The sequence below is a fragment of the Dermacentor andersoni genome, chromosome 8 (assembly GCF_023375885.2).
Source record: "Dermacentor andersoni chromosome 8, qqDerAnde1_hic_scaffold, whole genome shotgun sequence".
NCBI classification, from domain to species: Eukaryota; Metazoa; Arthropoda; class Arachnida; order Ixodida; family Ixodidae; genus Dermacentor; species Dermacentor andersoni.
In genome coordinates this window covers 33,002,109-33,019,809 of record NC_092821.1, presented here as the reverse complement: position 1 = coordinate 33,019,809, position 17,701 = coordinate 33,002,109, and the positions used below count along the sequence as shown (strand labels likewise).

The following is a 17,701-nucleotide window of genomic DNA, read 5'->3' as shown; positions in this document are numbered from 1 at the left end:
TAAAGGATACAAAGGAAGTATACGAAATACGTGATCATCTTTGCTACAGCAGTTTATTGGGGTAATAAATATATGGACGCCTAATTTGGCAGGATATCCAGAGCATGCCTGGTGGCTATTCATGATAACTTACGTTAGGAGCGCGTGCGTTCATTTAGCTCCATCGACAGTGGACCGTTTGCTGTATCTTCGACGTGCTTTTTAGTCGTTATCGTCCTGGCGGAATTGTGCAGCGGTTGTGACTCAGCGTTCGTATCGTCTCTTGTTGAAATAAAGTTCTTCTAAACGACATTTTTTTTTTTAATTTCGCCTGTTAATGAAGTTCGAACCGTCCAAAATTACGTGTGTGATTCACATCGTCTGTTAAGTAACGCGGTCATGCTTACAGAGATATAAGCATTAAGAGGAATAGCCCACGCCCAACTTCGATGCCACCTGCCTAAATACAAATGAAAATTTGGAGGACGCTTAAGCTTCCCCTTTAAGAATGGAAAGCGATACCATTCAAAGATCTCTACGTGCTTCTCACGCTTCCCGGCAACTGCAGCTTATGTGACCCTAATGTTTACGAAGAAACGCTGGCGGCGTACGCTATGCGCGAAGGCGAGCGTTGTGGTTCTTTTTATTGCGATAGCAATTGTAGGGACACTCCAAGCGCATTTCTGCCATCGGCTTTGTCGTGAGGTTCCGTATAAAGTCCGAGGTCAATAAAAATTTAAAGCACGCTTGAGCTTCGCCTTTATAAGTGGAAGGTGATAGCATTCAAAGATCCCTGACTGCTTCTCGCGCTTCCCGGCAACTGGAGCGTGTGTAACCGTAATGTTTATCAGGAAACGCTGGGCGCGAGCGCCATGCACGAAGGCGGGCTTTGCAGTAGAAACGTGGCCTTTCCGTGAGCCGCGATGCGGCGGAGGCGAGCGCCAGCTGGACATATTGAAAGGAACCGGACGCGCCGCTCCGTGGCCCATGAGACACCCACGCGCCTGCGTACGCGAACGGCGGACGCGGCCACCGGTCTGTGAATTGTAGAACCGCTGGAAAAGGGCCTTCTTTGGGTTTCGCATTACAGAATTACGTTTTCTCGTATAGTCAAATTACAATCCGAAACTATCATTTTTGTTGGTTGTGTGTATGTCGTAGTTTACGATTGCTCCGCGTATTTTGGCTTGGGAAATTCAATTGGTTCAGTAAATCCCTTGCGCCACATGGATGGCCTTGGTATGGGTCGCTCGAAAACCTTTTTGCCGAAACGACGTCCGACGCCGGACTTTCTGCAACTCGGGCTCCTTAACGTTATATAACGCTATCGCGTTAAAACCATCGTCGCGCGCTGCATGCTGTATGTGCAAGTAAAAGCGTGTGAAGGTGAACCTGCGAACTACGGTTCACTGTTCACCGCCAAGTGTAACCATCGCCGGCGTGCCAACCGACAATGAAAACATTCAGTGACGATTATGATACTCGCTAATGCGAGATTTGAATGCAGCTGTATAGGCGTTTTCACTTTGCGATACATTTCACTTTGCTGCACGGGCGCGCTCTTCTTCCAACGCTACCGGGTAGGCGGCCCGACGGCGACGGTTGCACTTCCGCCGCTGCTCCTCGGGTGTGCGCACGACTCGCGGGCCGTGCCATGGGGACATCGGAGCGAAAATGACCTCCTCCCGCACATACACGTGGTTTCGGGGCAGTGCGCGAGATTCGCTGCGACCGTATGCCTACGTCACGCACACGTGGCCAACTGCGCGCTTCGAGGTGGAGGCACCCGACTCTCCCCATGGTCGTCATACTTCGTTGAGGGCGCACAGGTTCCACTTTAATGATTCCAAAGGCTTCAATACACATTAGTTCTTCCGCTGCTCCCTAGAAGGTACTAGGGATTTCTGCAAACCAAGAGACAAATCGCCTGGGAATACAAAGCTTCGTTGTGAAAACGTTTTGAAGTTGGTCCAGCGGTTGTCTAATAAAAACATTTCTGGGTTTTAACGCGATAGCGTTTGGGGGACCGTGTTGCGGAAGATCGTGCGTCGGCGTATTTAGGAAAAGTTTATTTCAACAAGAGATGATACGAACACTGAGTCACAATCAAGGCACAGTTCCACCAGGACGATAGTGCGAACCATTGCATACACGGCGCGTTTTCAAAGATGTGTCCGAGTCCTCACTCACCAAAGTATAGCCACATAAGCCCACGGAAAGGAACAGTTACACACAAACTAATTGTCACACTATATAAGATGATATCCAATATGTACAGTGCACACATTGGCTATCGCGGGCGTTTCGCGTCTAACGTCGACTGTCGTTTCGGGAATAACCACTCCGAACCACGCATACCCAACCACGCAGGCCCTCCGTGTAGCGCAAAGAAGTTATTGAACTAATCGAAGTTCTCAGAGTAAAATGCGCCAGAAAAATCGTAAAGTACGACTTACACACAAGCTACAGACATGATAGCGTCGGTTTGTAATTTGAACATACGAGAAAACGTAATTCTGTTACGCGGAAACTCAAACACAAACCCCTTTTAACGCGATATCCTTTTCCAGCTGCCATTTGAGGCTCGTGTCTTGGTAGGAGCGGCGCGGCCCCCTCGGTTCCTCGCCGACTGTCAAAACATCAAGCCCATGCTGCGCTGTATCTGCGTGAGAAGAAAAGCGTAGTGCCGCTCTGGGGAGACGATGGCTACTACATGGCGCCAGGCTAGTGCGCGTAGTTTGTGCACGGATGGCACGCGGCGAGTGCATCCAACGATGCGATATATGAAAACAAAGCACTGCGTTAGCGGAGGTCTGTTTGCGGCGGCGGCTGCTGTGAATCGCACGCACCCATCACCCACGCGCTGTCGCTCGCGATTTTCCGACAAGCGAGGCAGTCGCGCCACACTTCGCTCCGTTTGTAACGTGCCGCGTGAGACAGATTTTCTGCGCCAGCCAATATACCGGAAACTGACATCGCGTATGCAGCTGCATTCAAATTTCGCATTAGGAAGTAACATAATCGTCACTGAATGTTTTCGTTGTTGAATTACAGAGTTTAGAACAAGATAATTTAGTTTTCGAGATACTTTTATTTAATAATTTTTAGTAAAAAATTACCGACCTGAAAAATTATCCACTCCCTACAATCACTGGATCCTAACTTATTCTTTTGAAATATTTTTGTTACATTTATAAAGTTCAAATCTATTAGCTGCAGCAAGCAACATTTAAATGCATGAGCATTTCTATGCCTACCCAATGAGAAAGCCATCCGTCCGTACATTCGTCTGACCTGTGAGATCGCTTTCAATATAGAGCCCGGAACAGCCAGCGACTTTATATTTGTACTGCGTGTCGCTTCAACGTGAACGAAGCGGTGAGAACACAGCACGCGGAGCTGTCAGCAGTCGGCACACACTGCCCGTTCCGCAGATCGTTTTCAATATACAGTGCGCGCGGCGATGCCAGGGTACGTTTCATCGGCCCGTGCCGCAGCCGTTTGATCACGGTTCATAATGGTCCGACACGGATGTACAATGCGGTAAAAAGCTCTTAACGGCTTATAATGATGGGAACATTATCAGCGCACCTATCGCCGCCACATGCATTAGTTCGCTTGCGTCACAAGTGTAACTTGCGCCGCCGTCCGCACCAGTTCATGTCGCCTCCGCGTTGTCGTTAGTACCGGCCGGATCAAGTGTCATAACACCGACATTTACAACGGGCTGCGCGGAGTAGAGCAAGTGGCAGAATGCTTACCCATACTTAGGTAGCTCCCAGAGAAGTTCCTGTGTGATTTTTAAAAAAAATTTAGTTCTTCATATCTAAAAAAAAGATTGTTCGAAATAGCAAAATAATAAAGGCCTCGCGTAGTAAGTTGCGAACTGTGTAATTCAATCATAAAACCTAATATTACAATTCTGTGAGCTGCGCCTATTATTCATTAAAGGCGCCCTGAAGCACTTTTTATCGAAGTGGAGAAAGGCATTTGAGGTAGGAATAGGCCATTTCTGAAATATTCCGCCGCGGAAAGTACTTCAATTCGTTCAGCAGAAGCGCAGTTACGCGCGATCAAACAAGGACTCCACTCTGCTCCCGTTCCTTCTTGAATGCTTTGCACTGCGAAGACTATGACGTGCCCACAAAGCTCCTCCTTTTGTGGGCACTAGCTGCGCCTTTTAAATGTCACTGTGGCGCGCAGTTCAAAATCTCATTTTGGATCTTAATGTAAACGCCACGAATTCCGCCTTCGGTGCCTACGACGCGCTTAGCATAGGGCAAACGCGGTAGTACCATAGAATAAAGAACAAACTTAGAGAAGGGAAACTGTACCTTCCGCCGTGGTTCGAAAATAAGCAGCGGCAGCGCATGGAACTTACTTTGGGGGACGCCAGATGACGTTGCTCAAACCGGAAGCGGAAGTGCACATTTTTTTTTTTTTAGAGCAAAATTCAATATGGCCGTTTTTTGCCGGTCGCGTACGCTGGTACGCGCCGTGCTTGCCCTGCAGGCTATGCGGCATGCCTCAATGCCTTCGCTGCCGCGTAGGTGGTGCGTTCTAATTGCCAAGAGCCTCTACTGACGCCCATACAAACAAGCCACAAGTGAGTGAACAGAACGCGCGACTTTATTGGCAGAAGACAAGCAGTGTACATTCTCGTGCAATAGCAGAAATAAAGTTTGCATGTCGAGATACGCTGGAATCATTGACGCGAGCTCGTAAACGGCTCACCGTCGTCGTCGCACATGGTGGTCAGGTTAACGAGCAACAACCAGCAGCGGAAACATATTGGACAGAGTGTGCCACTTGTTTGCAGCGACAGTCGCCGTTAAAAATGCCCAAATTGCATTGCGAAGCAATCGGGAGACGCAGGCATCTGCTGCCGCAGCCTACACAGCGACATGGGCTACCCCAGATTTTAGCCGTTCACTCCTTTCCAACCTGCACGTTTCTTTTCTTTCGGGGGCCGCTAATGTGTGGCTCACACTTGGTGTCTCAGATTGTCTCACTATGGACAAGTCGCTTTCGTGGGCATCGCCTCCATCAGCTACTTTTGCGGGCCTTTCCAACCATCTGGCTATCAACTTCATACGCATCGGACTATGTAAGCACGTATGCCGGTCTCCGTTCATGCCTAATCGCGGCCGAGAAAGGCCAGAGGCACAATATGCCCATTGCTGCAGCAGGAAAGCGCGAATGGGGAGCACGAATCACGGTGCATGAAAATTGGGAGTCTATGTCGCTGTGCAGGCTGCAGGAGCGAATGCTTACTTCGAGAGACTGCTTCCCAGTGCAACCGACCAGGCCGCAATATTCTAAAAACATAACACTGCGACCATAACCAAGTGACATAACAGCAAAATTAAACAGCAATCAGTCACCGCATGAGGTTCAGACAATACATTATACATTGGCGACGAACCATATGGCAACAGTGAGCATTCACATACACGGGTCTCTTAGGGTACATTGAGCTGCCTACCTACAGGCGTAGTGCCTGCCTTCGTCGCATGTGGTGGTCTACTAACGAGCAACAACCAGCAGCAGAAACAGATTGGACAGAGTGTCCCACCTGTTTGTGGCGACAGTCGCTGTTAAAGATGAGCAACTTGCAGTGCAAAGCAATCAAGTGACGCAGGCATCTGCTGCCGCAGCCTACACAGCGACATGGACTACCCATCATTTTAGCATTGACTCCTTTCCAGCCTGCATGTTTCCTTTCTTTTGGAGGCCGCTAATGTGTGGCTCACACTTGGTGTCCCACATTGTCTCAATATGGACAAGTCGCTTTCGTGGGCATCACCTTCATCAGCCACTTTTACGGGCCTTTCCACCCAACTTCATACACGTCCGACCATGTAAGCACTTATGCTGGTCTCCGTTCATGCCTAATCGCGGCCGAGAAAGGCCAGAGGCACAATTTGCCCATGGCTGCAGCAGGAAAGGGTGAACGGGGAGCACGAATCACGGTGTGCGTAAATTGGGAGTCTATGTCGCTGTGCAGACTGCAGGATCAAATGCTTACTACGAGAGGCTGCTTCCCAGTGCAACCGACCAGGCCGCAATATTCGAAAAACATAGAACTGCGACCGTAACCAAGTGGCATAACAGCAAGATTAAACAGCAATCAGTCACCGCATGAGGTTCAGACAATACATTATACATTGGCTACGAACCATCTTACGGCATAATGCTTGCCTTTGTCACATGTGGTGGTCTGGTAACGAGCGACAACCTGCGGTACAAACAGATTGGACAGAGTCTCGCACCTGTTTGAACCAACAGTTGCCGTTGAAGATGAGCAACTTCCATTGCGAAGCAATCAGGTGACGCAGGCATCTGCTGCCGCAACCAACACAGCGACATGGACTACCCGGCATTTTAGCGTTAACTCCTTTCCAACGTGCACATTTATTTTCTTTCGGGGGCTGCTATGTGTGGCTCACACTTTGTCGCAATGTGGACAAGTCGCTTTTGTGGGCATCACCTTCGGCAGCCATTCTTGCGGGCCTTTCCACCCATATGGCTATCAACTTCATACACTTCGAACCATGTGAGCACATATGCTGGTCTCCATTTTGAGCAAATCATGGCCGAGGTAAGCCACAAGCACAATTTGCCCATTACTGCAGCAGGCCAGAACGAACGGGGCGCACCAGTTACGGTGTGTGTATACTGGGAGTCTATGTCGCTTTGCGGACTGCAGGAGCAAATGCTTACCTCGAGGGACTGCTCACCAATGCAACTGACCAGGCCCCCACATCTGAGAAACGTAACACAGTTACCACAGCCAAGTGTGGCAGCAAAACCAGATTCTGCAATCAATTACTTCACTGTAGCTTGCACAAAGACCCAGACTATCAAGGAAGAGGAGCAATCATCAACGAGACTAGGAATATGGAAAATGAGAAAGCTTGCATTCAAGAGAGAAGCCACTCTGCTCTGCAAGCATTGAAGGCTAAAAACATCAAGAAAAGTAAAATGGTGCATAGCACATGTGCATAGGTTAATGCAAGACGCATGCCGATGCTGCATCAGCTATTTCAGGAGAGGAATTGCGCATGACAACATACACTAGAAGATACTGCTACAGATATGTTAGGCTGCTAGACAGTGACTGGTATTAAGTATCAGCGAAGAATCGGTTGACCTTTATATTTGGATGAGGATGAATGACCTCTAACAAAAATGGGCAATGAGAAAGCTTGCATTTATAGAAGAAAAATTACACTTGGCACAAACGGAATTAACATGGCTAGGAAGCTGATTAAGGGCAAACTGATGGAACTCAATCTTTTGGCCAGCGTCGTCCGTGCTTGGTCAGATGTTGCAGGTGCACCTGAAGACGAAGAATTTCTAGAAAGTCCTTTTTGAGTTACCTGGATGACTCAACCAAATGTCCGTGCTGGTGGAATGGTGGCTGAAGCTCTTTTCAGTCTTGACACAGTCCTCTGTAGACTTGATATCTCATTCATATTCTTCTGCATGTGCTTCTTTGTTCTTGGTGTAAAAGCCTTGCAAATTCGGCTCCCGCCCCTTCCTGTTGGCGCAGATAGGAGCTCCTGTGATGACCAAGATTTGCTTGGCATAGACTCTGTTGAGGCAAAACGGTGACACATGAGATACAGCACAGATTAGCCAAATTTATGTGTGTTTTATATGTTCGAACCAATTATACTGAACCATAAATATGAACAAACATTCATATCTGCTGCAAACAGCAAGCCAATACAGCATATATCAAACATATTTATTTCTGAACCATGTGTTGTTTACCTTGTAGTAGTAGCCAATGTCCACACAATGACCTTGTTGTAGCAGGCAGCAGCTTCTGTTTAGTGCGTGGAGTGTGTTGCTTTATACTGGTGCCGTCTTCATTACTGCATGTCTGGAACAGAAATTTTGACTGAATCAGAAATTGAAAAAGCAAAGTTTTAAAATGCAAAAAGGTGTGACATATATGTTGTAATGATTTGCGACTACAGAACACATGCAAATGTACACTGTCTGTTCAAGGGTGCTTAAGCAGCATGTTAAATAAATATTGCTATTGTCCATAAAATTGATGTCTGCCTAACTACAATGCATGTCAACAGCGCAAGTACTATTAAGATCACAAATGAGAACATTTGTGGGTTCATTTATACACTAGAAGTGATCACACTGCTAGTTCCACAAGCAAATGCATGAAAGTCATGAAGCTATTAGAACTGATGCATTATTTTTCTGCACAAACGTGATGCACCGCTTCACTACTGCGAAAATAAATGCCCTACGGTAAACCAATCTGAACAGCAAGAACATTTGGAACCAACAAGTACGAAATATGGGTGAATTATCATGCTTGCAACTGTTTAATACATTAAATTCTGTACTTTCACTTCATTTTACCAAAGGATTATTCGGTTTTGTGGACGAAAGACGTTGCCGGCCGACTCGAAAAAAATGTTTAATATGTATATTGATAAGGCTACTCAGTCACCTACAACCACGGCTACAATAACATGAAAAATGAGACGCGCGTTCCGATATCGCTCTTTCTTTCCTGGTTGTGTGTGTAAACCAAACGACAGACTCGCAAGTAAAGGTTTATGAAACAGCAACTGAGATCCTCACTGCCCATATGTAATGCAGGATCTAGTTCGTTAACTTGTGCCCGCCTGGAAGGTAATGACACGGATATTATATAACGATTCAAGCAGCGGTGTTAAACGACTCACCGTTATTGCCGTTGTCAGCCGCAGCAAAATCCAGCTCCCGTTTCGATGCAGACCTGTTCCGAATGGCTCACGACCGAAACCCAACTGCCGGGCTTACATGTCCGCTTGCAAACACGTAACTTCACCCCAAGTTAAATAACGCGAGACATCGAAGCGCAAGAAACTAGTTTTAGAAACAAAGCAGTCTTGAGTGTACGAACGAATGAATCCGTGCCGCCGTCCACTCGGAAATACCGGTAAAAATTTTAAATCCAGGCCAGAGGTCACGTGAAAGATCGATGATGCTGAACGCTATTTGCGTTTATAATGGCGAAGAAACAATAAAGTTACTAACAAAGAGTACAATATCTAATTAGCAATGATAATTTTGCCCTGTTTTTATGCAAAAGAAAATGCTTCAGTAATTGTAAGAGAAAGTTTGTAAGATAAAATTGCGCTTGTTACGACGCCTCTACCGGGAAATGTTGGAACTAACGAACGAATCCCGAAGTGATGCTACTACGTCGGCTTTGTTAGCAGCGGCGCGCGGTCGATTTTTTCGCCCTCTGTGGCCATTTGTTGAACTTGAGAGTGTGCTACCCCTGGTAGTACCCTCATCGAGCTGCAGTGCGCTTAGCCAGTGGACCCGTGGCGGCACCCCGCGGCGGCCGCGGTATCTACGCCATCTTGCCGACGGCAGCTTCATGTCAGCGACCGACCAATAGCAGCCGTCGAACGGAGTGAGAAAATGGTGCGTCTAGAAGAGAGTGAGGACAGGGCTTCGTGTTGAAAAGAGAGCGTTTGAGAGAAGGGGAGTTCGCGAACCGCTTGCGAGCTCCACGCACTGCATACGACAGTCAAACTTGGCTGAGGTGTTCACAGTTGCGTATGCTAACATGATTTTGGCTTCTAGCGCGAAGTGCAACACGGACACAGAAAGGAGCAGACAGGACGAGCGCTAACTCTCAACTAAATTTTTATTAAAACGAAGAACATATATATATGGGTGATTGCAAAAACCGTAGCAAAAGAAGATGACAAGGTAAAAGCATCAGTTTAACATATCAGGGGGTATCGAAGTCAAGGAACAAAAATTACTTCAGATTAGTACACGTATTGTGAAGGTACTGAAATTCGCAATCTAACAGAGACAACGAAGCATGACTGACGCAAGTGTTCTTCGTTTTAATAAACATTTAGTTGAGAGTTAGCGCTCGTCCTGTCTGCTCCTTTCTGTGTCCGTGTTTCACTTCGCGCTAGAAGCCAAAATCATGTTACCGTGCCAACTCGCCCAACTGTCTATCCTTTTGCGTATGCTACCCGCGGAGTATGTTATTTCACCAAGACTGAGGGGTGGTTCAGGGCCCCTCTAAAGCGGTGAATTTGGTGAATTTCACAACTGTGAAATTCACCAAAAATTTGTGAGTAGGATTCGTGCGAAACCCTCGTGAATATCCTAGCAATGTTACTTAAGCTGTAAACTCATACATCCAGTGCACTCGCTTTAGATGCTCTAAAAGTGGCAGTTTGCAGAATGGTCCCATTTGTTCTTGCTGCAGAGTTAGAGTTAACTTGGTGTGTGAGCTTTTCGAAGCATCAGTTTTAAGCAATATTTCAAAATGTTTTGTTACTTAAATCAAAATTATGCCCTATAGATTCACTACAATATACCTTTCTCTCACAAATGCAACAAGCTTCATTCAAGTCGGCCCAGCAGCTATCTCATTACTGCGTTTTGCATTTCTGCATTGTAAAATCTGCATTCCCTTTATGCATTTCTGCATTCATTTCTGCATTGTCAAATAATTTCTGCGTTTTGCACGTATTTCAATAGGTAAATCGGAAATGGCCCCGAGCTAAAAATCTTAAGTAATAGGCCCTCACCATGCCTCTTGGACAATTTCACTTATACATTTGAATGAATGTGGTGCCCCCTAGCGTGCGTTTTACCGCCAGAATTTTTCAGTACTTCATTATTAATACGTCAGGTGAAATTGAAATGTCGGCTGCCATGTTACAAGGAGGAAAGCATCACTGTCACATTAGACAGTCTTCCTGTGCATAGGACCGCAAGGGCGCCGCCATGCAGCGACTCCGTGGAGGCGGCGTGCCATCGCAGGTGACGAGATGCGATCCGGACGAGGCGCGCAGTCCACGCGAACCCACGGCTCCCACAGCATGATCGCGCCATCCAGTTAAGGCGCCAACAAACGGATCCTTTTACGCACCGTAAATTTACGTCAAAGATCTATAAATGGCCATTGGACCTTTCTCAAAAATGTACAGAATGATCTGCACACGTTCTTCGTACGTGCAACCTATAAATGCTTATTTTCGCATCACTTTTTCAATATCTTTAGCGTTGCCATTTTTTTCCGCCCAGGTCTTCCTCCAGAGATAACAGACTAACTCTACGCTCCTCTGCATCAACTAGCACCCTCAAGCGACACGTCTTCGCGGCTTACTCCCCCACCGGAGCTGAAGGACCGCGTCACGTTTACGTCCCGCGTATAGTGTACTGTTCCCGAGCCAGTGCCTTACAAAACAGTAAAGTGGCGCCGTCTCGTAGGCATGCCAGGAAACTTGCGTGATGATCCTTGCGTGGCGCACGTACAGCTCACCAATGTTTTGTGGAGCCCGACCTAAAATGCATTCATGCTCAAATCCATGCACGAGGTTGTTGTGGGTCAATTCAACTTGTGCTTACGCATGCGGCTCCGTCTCAATTTAGTTTTGGTACACAGGACCACTTTGATGGAGGCGCGGCTATCTCTGACGGCATGTTGGACGCGCCACGGACTGATTAAGAAATACACTGGAACGCCTATACAACGAAATGACACGATAACGAAGGATTGCGCATCTCCCTGCCAAATTCCTATCTACCACGTGTCCGCCCCCACAGGGAAGACCGCTACTACGAATATGCTCGTTTAACAAAGGAATACAGAAGACCCTGAATGCTAATTTGTTGCTTTACAACGAGCGCCACGTAGCGGCGCCACCATGAAGCGGTGGCACGCATAGGAAACGTCTCCATGCGGGAGAGTCCGGATACCACCGTAGTTGTGGTACACCTGCCTCTCTCCTACTTTCAACCGACGGGGTGAGCGACTCTGAACTGACGAGTCACGGCATTGCCGAGGTCATCAAGGGCTAGACTGAGGTCGACCAATGCAGCAGTGGTGACGAGCCTGCAGGCTAGCCAAGCATTTTTTTTACGAGGCAGGCACTCGAGGCTACGCAGATGTGACTGCGTCGCTTTCGTATTTTTGGCGCTTTACATGCTACGAACCTCTGCCATAGACTTTCGCCTGCAGTCGCACATTCTGGTGAACTAATTGGACAGAAGAAATATTACCGACTCATTTCCGGAGTATCTTTTGTATTCATGCTAAATAAAGATTTTCTTCTTGCCGAGCATGCTAGGCCTTCTGTGTAGCGAAGCGGTACGGTGCGCGATTTTTACACCTAAGTGACCTGTACTCGAGATTTCAAGCGCTTTGTTATAAAGGCGTTTCACGTGTAGTTCTTTTTTTCCTCCTAGCGCCTGTAGGTAACAATCAAATTGTGCATATGCTCTGACCATGCGGCAGAATTTTTTTTTAGACTTCAATGTTATTAACCTTGCACTAGACCAATGTATAAACGGATAAATTCACGTCTAAACTAGATGTTTGAAGGGATGCTAAACGAAATAATTAAGTCAAGCTAGATCAATGGATTAATAGTGTAAAAATCTATCATAATTTTCTTTGTGCCAATATATCACTTTGTTGAGAGCACTGCCGCCGAAGGTCCCGCTGCTCCTTCTCGATATGAACCGATGGGATCTCCGTGTGACCTCCCTCTAGGCCACGCTCTGTAAATCAGCTCGTGCTTGCGCCCAAGAGATGTACCATAGTCAACAACAGGTAGCGCCACTACGAGTTTCCATTTTCCACATTTGCTCGCTTACAAGTGCGCTGTCATTGCTGCGAATAGCGAATTCGTTATTACAGAAGCCTGATATTTCAATCTAGCTCTACTTATTTTTCTTTAGGCTCTCTTCAACACCTAACTGTAAACTGCGCGAAGGGTCCTCCTATTACCTTGATTTTCTTTCAGTGGAGTCTTGAATGACTTGGCTGCAACTGTGACTTGACGATGTAACTGTGACGTAAATTTGACACGCTTATCCCAATTCGAAATTGAGGGGAATAATTTGTAAATTTATTGACTTCCTCGTGTTTTTCGAAGCATTGAAAAAGTCTTTTGTTTTAAATATCATCCACTTCTTTCATTTAAGCGTACCGAGGAAGTTATGGATGAGTGGTTCAAGAAATACGGTGACATCTACGGGTAAGTGAACGTATCAATTTAAGTTATTCTCTTTTATCCACGTCAACAATGGCCCATACAAATATCCACTAATATTGTGCGAAGAATACTCGATTTCTTGACTTGTTTATGCGAACAAGTTTGGCTCATACACAGTCATGTCAAAGGCAATCAATGTGAAATGGTTCCGTAATCAATGCTTTCTGGACGCGCCGTTGACCTCCTGGGTGGTAAAACACGTTAAACCTTTTGCGTGCTGCGTTTAGAATGTACATCAGTCCTACAAAAATAGTCCATATGATCTGCGTAGTGTGATCTGAGTAGTTTAGCATTGCAGAGATCAGACGAGGACACCGAAAGAACCATCAATGTGGACTCTGCTATGGGATGATCAAAAGTTCTAAATCATAACCATAATGTTTACCGCCTTCCTTCTTAAAGCTAAGAATTTTAAGAATGATTTGCTTGCGTTATTCAAACTAACAACTAGCAACATTCATCTTCCCTCGCATGCCTGCACCAAAATTATAGTAGCAATAATTTTATCCAACTTGCTGCATTTACTAAAGAAATATTATCACCTTGTGTCTGGCACAGCATGGCCTTAGCCGTTTTTACACCATTGACCCAATTTAACTAACACTTTCTCATCATATTACATCAGTATTCTTTTAAGTCTTACACTCAATTTGCAAAAAAAGCGGATGCACTCGTGTGAGAGATATTGCGATAACAACACTGAGACTCAAACTACTACTCACTTTTTTTATACTGCTCCATCAGTCTTATCAGAACCTCTAACTCTTCAATCAGTTCTTGGGTTCACCTATATAAAAGTACCTTTCTTTCTCTGAAAATGAGAGTGATTGCGTCAATGGTTTTGTTGTAGCGAAAATGATTGATTGAATGATGCATTATTAGATTCATTTGAATTGATTCGATCATTGAAAGATCACAGCTGCTGCACAAGAACTGGAAACCTATATCTCCGTGCGAATAAACTGATTTGAGCAATGTAAATTTCCCATTTCTGAGAATATTTCTTATATCTGTTTTATATATACTTTCAAGCGCTGAGAATGATAGCACGGGAAGCAGATTTAAGAGGAAGTTTCAGCACGGGCCCAACTCCAACGCAGCCTATTCAGATACATGTAAAACGCAAGAACGCTCTTCTGGGATAACCCTTGGACCGATTTTAATGAAATTTGTTGCATTTGAGGAAGTTAAATTCTAGTTACTGCTGGAAGCGGATTTTTTATTTAGGGCCAGAATTTTGGTGAAATAATTTTCGAAAATTCGAAAGCTAGAAAGAAAACAGAAGCACGAAGTTTACATATTAACAGCTCTCCATCAAGAACAGATATCGCGATTCTTTAAACAGCGTCCATTAGATCATTCAAAGCGGACAAATTCAGCATGTCAATTTATATATAACGTGAAGTTTTTACATTATGCACAAGGGTTCCGCAAAAGCTGTATTTCCAATTTGCAAAATTTTTGAAATTCATGTGTAACTTATCATTTTTTCAGCTTTAGATGTACTATTCGATGCAATACACACGACTGTGGTATAATTTTTCATTGCTGAGTTACAGAGTTGCTAACTTGACAGTTTCGTTCTCTGAAAATTTCCGATTTTTGCGTATTTCAAGTAAAATAATTGGTGACCTCATCGAAAATTAGAAACAGAGCATTACTTGATTTTAATTTTTTCTTTTAAACGCAACAAACATCGTCAAGTTTGGTGGAGTGGTTGCCGAGAAAAAGCGAATTCCCCTTTTACATGTATTTAGATAGGAGCACCCGTGCTGGCCAAGAGGGGAAAACGCGCTTTCCTATCGCTCAAGGTTGCGCGGACATAGTATAACTCTAGCGTCTAGGAACAGCTTAACCAGGTGCGGGGGCGCCACGCATAGCGTGGGAAGCTAGCCGCCAGAATAACTATCACAAGGACTGCTGCTGACGAGGGCGAAATACCTTCGTGTAATTATAATAACTTTATTAGGACTACTTTCGAAAGAAAAAAAAAGGAAACGGCCCAGAGGGCTATACTACGAGAGCTAAAAACCGACTATCGCGGACAACATTAGTCCCTTTCCATGTAAGTATGAGGCTCGGAGCAGGAGCTATGGCGCTTGAAAGTAACCTGGGGCCTGACAAACCAACCGACTGAGCTATCTTTCCGGGCAACATCCACCGGTCACGAGTTCAAATCACCTGTTATGTTCCTTTTTTTTTCTTTTTCCTTCTTTTTTTTTCTTTCTTTTAATGTCTTTTCCTTTATTTTATCACTGTACGGGAACCCTTCTAAAATAAAGAAAAAGAAAGATATATATCTTCAATTATGTATGGCCACACATGTGCAGGTCATAAATACCAGGTTCTCTAGCCGAGTGCCATCCGTGCGGTATAACCGAGCTCAGATTGGTCCACCTTGACTGATCAAATAGGGCACCACTGTAGGTTAAATGAGGCTTACAACTACTGCGGGACCCGCCGTGGTTACTCAGTGGCTATGGTGTTAGACTGCTGAGCACGAGGTCGCGGGATCGGATCCCGGCCACGGCGGCCGCATTTCAATGGGGGCGAAATGCGAAAACACCCATGTACTTAGATTTAGGTGCACGTTAAAGAACCCCAGGTGGTCGAAATTTCCAGAGTCCTCCACTACGGCGTGCCTCATAATCAGAAAGTGGTTTTGTCACGTAAAACCCCATAATTTAATTTTTAATTTAACTCCTGCGGGGTCGGTAGAGTATCCGCCTCCTGTGCAAGAGGACCGTGATTCAAATCCCGGTGCCGCACAATTCTCCAACGGAAAATACAAAAAAACCGTGCGTTGAGAAAATTGCACAAACAAGCCTGGACTGCGGCCTGATCCCGGTGACCAGAACCGGTAACGCACTCTCTCACCAGAGCAGGATTGGCCACCCTGGTGCAGTACTTGGCCACAACCTCCTATATGAACACAGCAATCAAACCCCGGCCCTCAGTCCCCAGCAGCTGCGAAGCAACTCACCACGGCGGCGGTCAGACCTGCGACGCTGCAGAGGGTGCTAAGAATCCCTGGCTCCGGACAGGCCGCCATCGGAATATGAACCTGGCAACGTTTAACGTTAGAACGTTATCTAGTGAGGCGAGTCTAGCAGTGCTATTGGAGGAATTAGAGGGCAGTAAATGGGATATAATAGGGCTCAGTGAAGTTAGGAGGCCAAAAGAAGCATATACAGTGCTAAAAATCGGGCACGTCCTGTGCTACCGGGGCTTAGCAGAGAGACGAGAACTAGGAGTCGGATTCCTGATTAATAAGAACATAGCTGGTAACATACAGCAATTCTATAGCATTAACGAGAGGGTGGCATGTCTTCTTGTGAAACTTAATAAGAGGTACAAAATGAAGGTTGTACAGGTCTGCGCCCCTACATCTAGTCATGATGACCAGGAAGTCGAAAGCTTCTATGAAGACGTGGAATCGGCGATGGGTAAAGTCAAAACAAAATACAGTATACTGATGGGCGATTTTAATGCCAGGGTAGGCAAGAAGCAGGCCGGAGACAAGTCAGTGGGGGAATATGGCATAGGCTCTAGGAATAGCAGAGGAGAGTTATTAGTAGAGTTTGCAGAACAGAATAATATGCGGATAATGAATACCTTTTTCCGCAAGCGGGTTGGCCGAAAGTGGACGTGGAGGAGCCCGCATGGTGAGACAAGAAATGAAATCGACTTCATACTCTGCGCGAACCCTGGAATCATACAGGATGTAGACGTGCTCGGCAAGGTGCGCTGCAGTGACCATATGATGGTAAGAACTCGAATTAGCCTTGACTTGTTGAGGGAACGGAAGAAACTGGTACATAAGAAGCCAATCAATGAGTTAGCGGTAAGAGGGAAACTAGAAGAATTCCGGATCAAGCTACAGAACAGGTATTCGGCTTTAACCCAGGAAGAGGACCATAGTGTTGAAGCAATGAACGACAATCTTATGGGCATCATTAAGGAGTGCGCAATAGAAGTCGGTGGTAACGCCGCTAAACAGGAAACCAGTAAGCTATCGCAGGAGACGAAAGATCTGATCAAGAAACGCCAATGTATGAAGGCCTCTAACCCTACAGCTAGAATAGAACTGGCAGAACTTTCTAAGTTAATCAGCAAGCGTAAGACAGCGGACATAAGGAACTATAATATGGATAGAATTGAACAGGCTCTCAGGAACGGAGGAAGCCTAAAAGCAGTGAGGAAGAAACTAGGAATAGGCAAGAATCAGATATGTGCGTTAAGAGACAAAGCGGGCAATATCGTTACTAATATGGATGAGATAGTTCAAGTGGCTGAAGATTTTTATAGAGATTTATACAGTACCAGTAACACCCACGACGATAAGGTGAGAGAGAATAGGCTAGAGGAACTTGAAATCCCACAAGTAACACCGGAAGAGGTAAAAAACGCCTTGGGAGCTATGCAAACGGGGAAGGCAGCTGGGGAGGATCAGGTAACAGCAGATTTGTTGAAGGATGGTGGGAACACTGTCCTAGAAAGATTGGCCGCCCTATATACACAATGCCTCATGACCTCGAACGTACCGGAATCTTGGAAGAACGCTAACATAATCCTAATCCATAAGAAAGGGGACGCCAAAGACTTGAAAAATTATAGACCGATCAGCTTACTGTCCGTTGCCTACAAAGTATTTACTAAGG

The 17,701-nt window shown here is 45.8% G+C and overlaps 1 protein-coding gene across 3 annotated transcripts in view; it reads left to right on the top strand.

The window, feature by feature from the left end:
* The window catches only part of LOC126526470 (cytochrome P450 3A24-like), a 109,226-nt gene that overhangs the window by 44,932 nt on the left and 46,593 nt on the right, over positions 1 to 17,701 (top strand). For 2 of the 3 annotated variants that reach the window (XM_050174386.3, XM_050174388.3), the window contains exon 3: positions 12,970 to 13,022. The exons of the other annotated variant lie outside the window; for it this stretch is intronic. In XM_050174386.3, the coding sequence (XP_050030343.2) occupies positions 12,970 to 13,022 (53 nt within the window). The remainder of the gene's footprint in view (positions 1 to 12,969; positions 13,023 to 17,701) is intronic. 3 annotated transcript variants of the gene reach the window in all.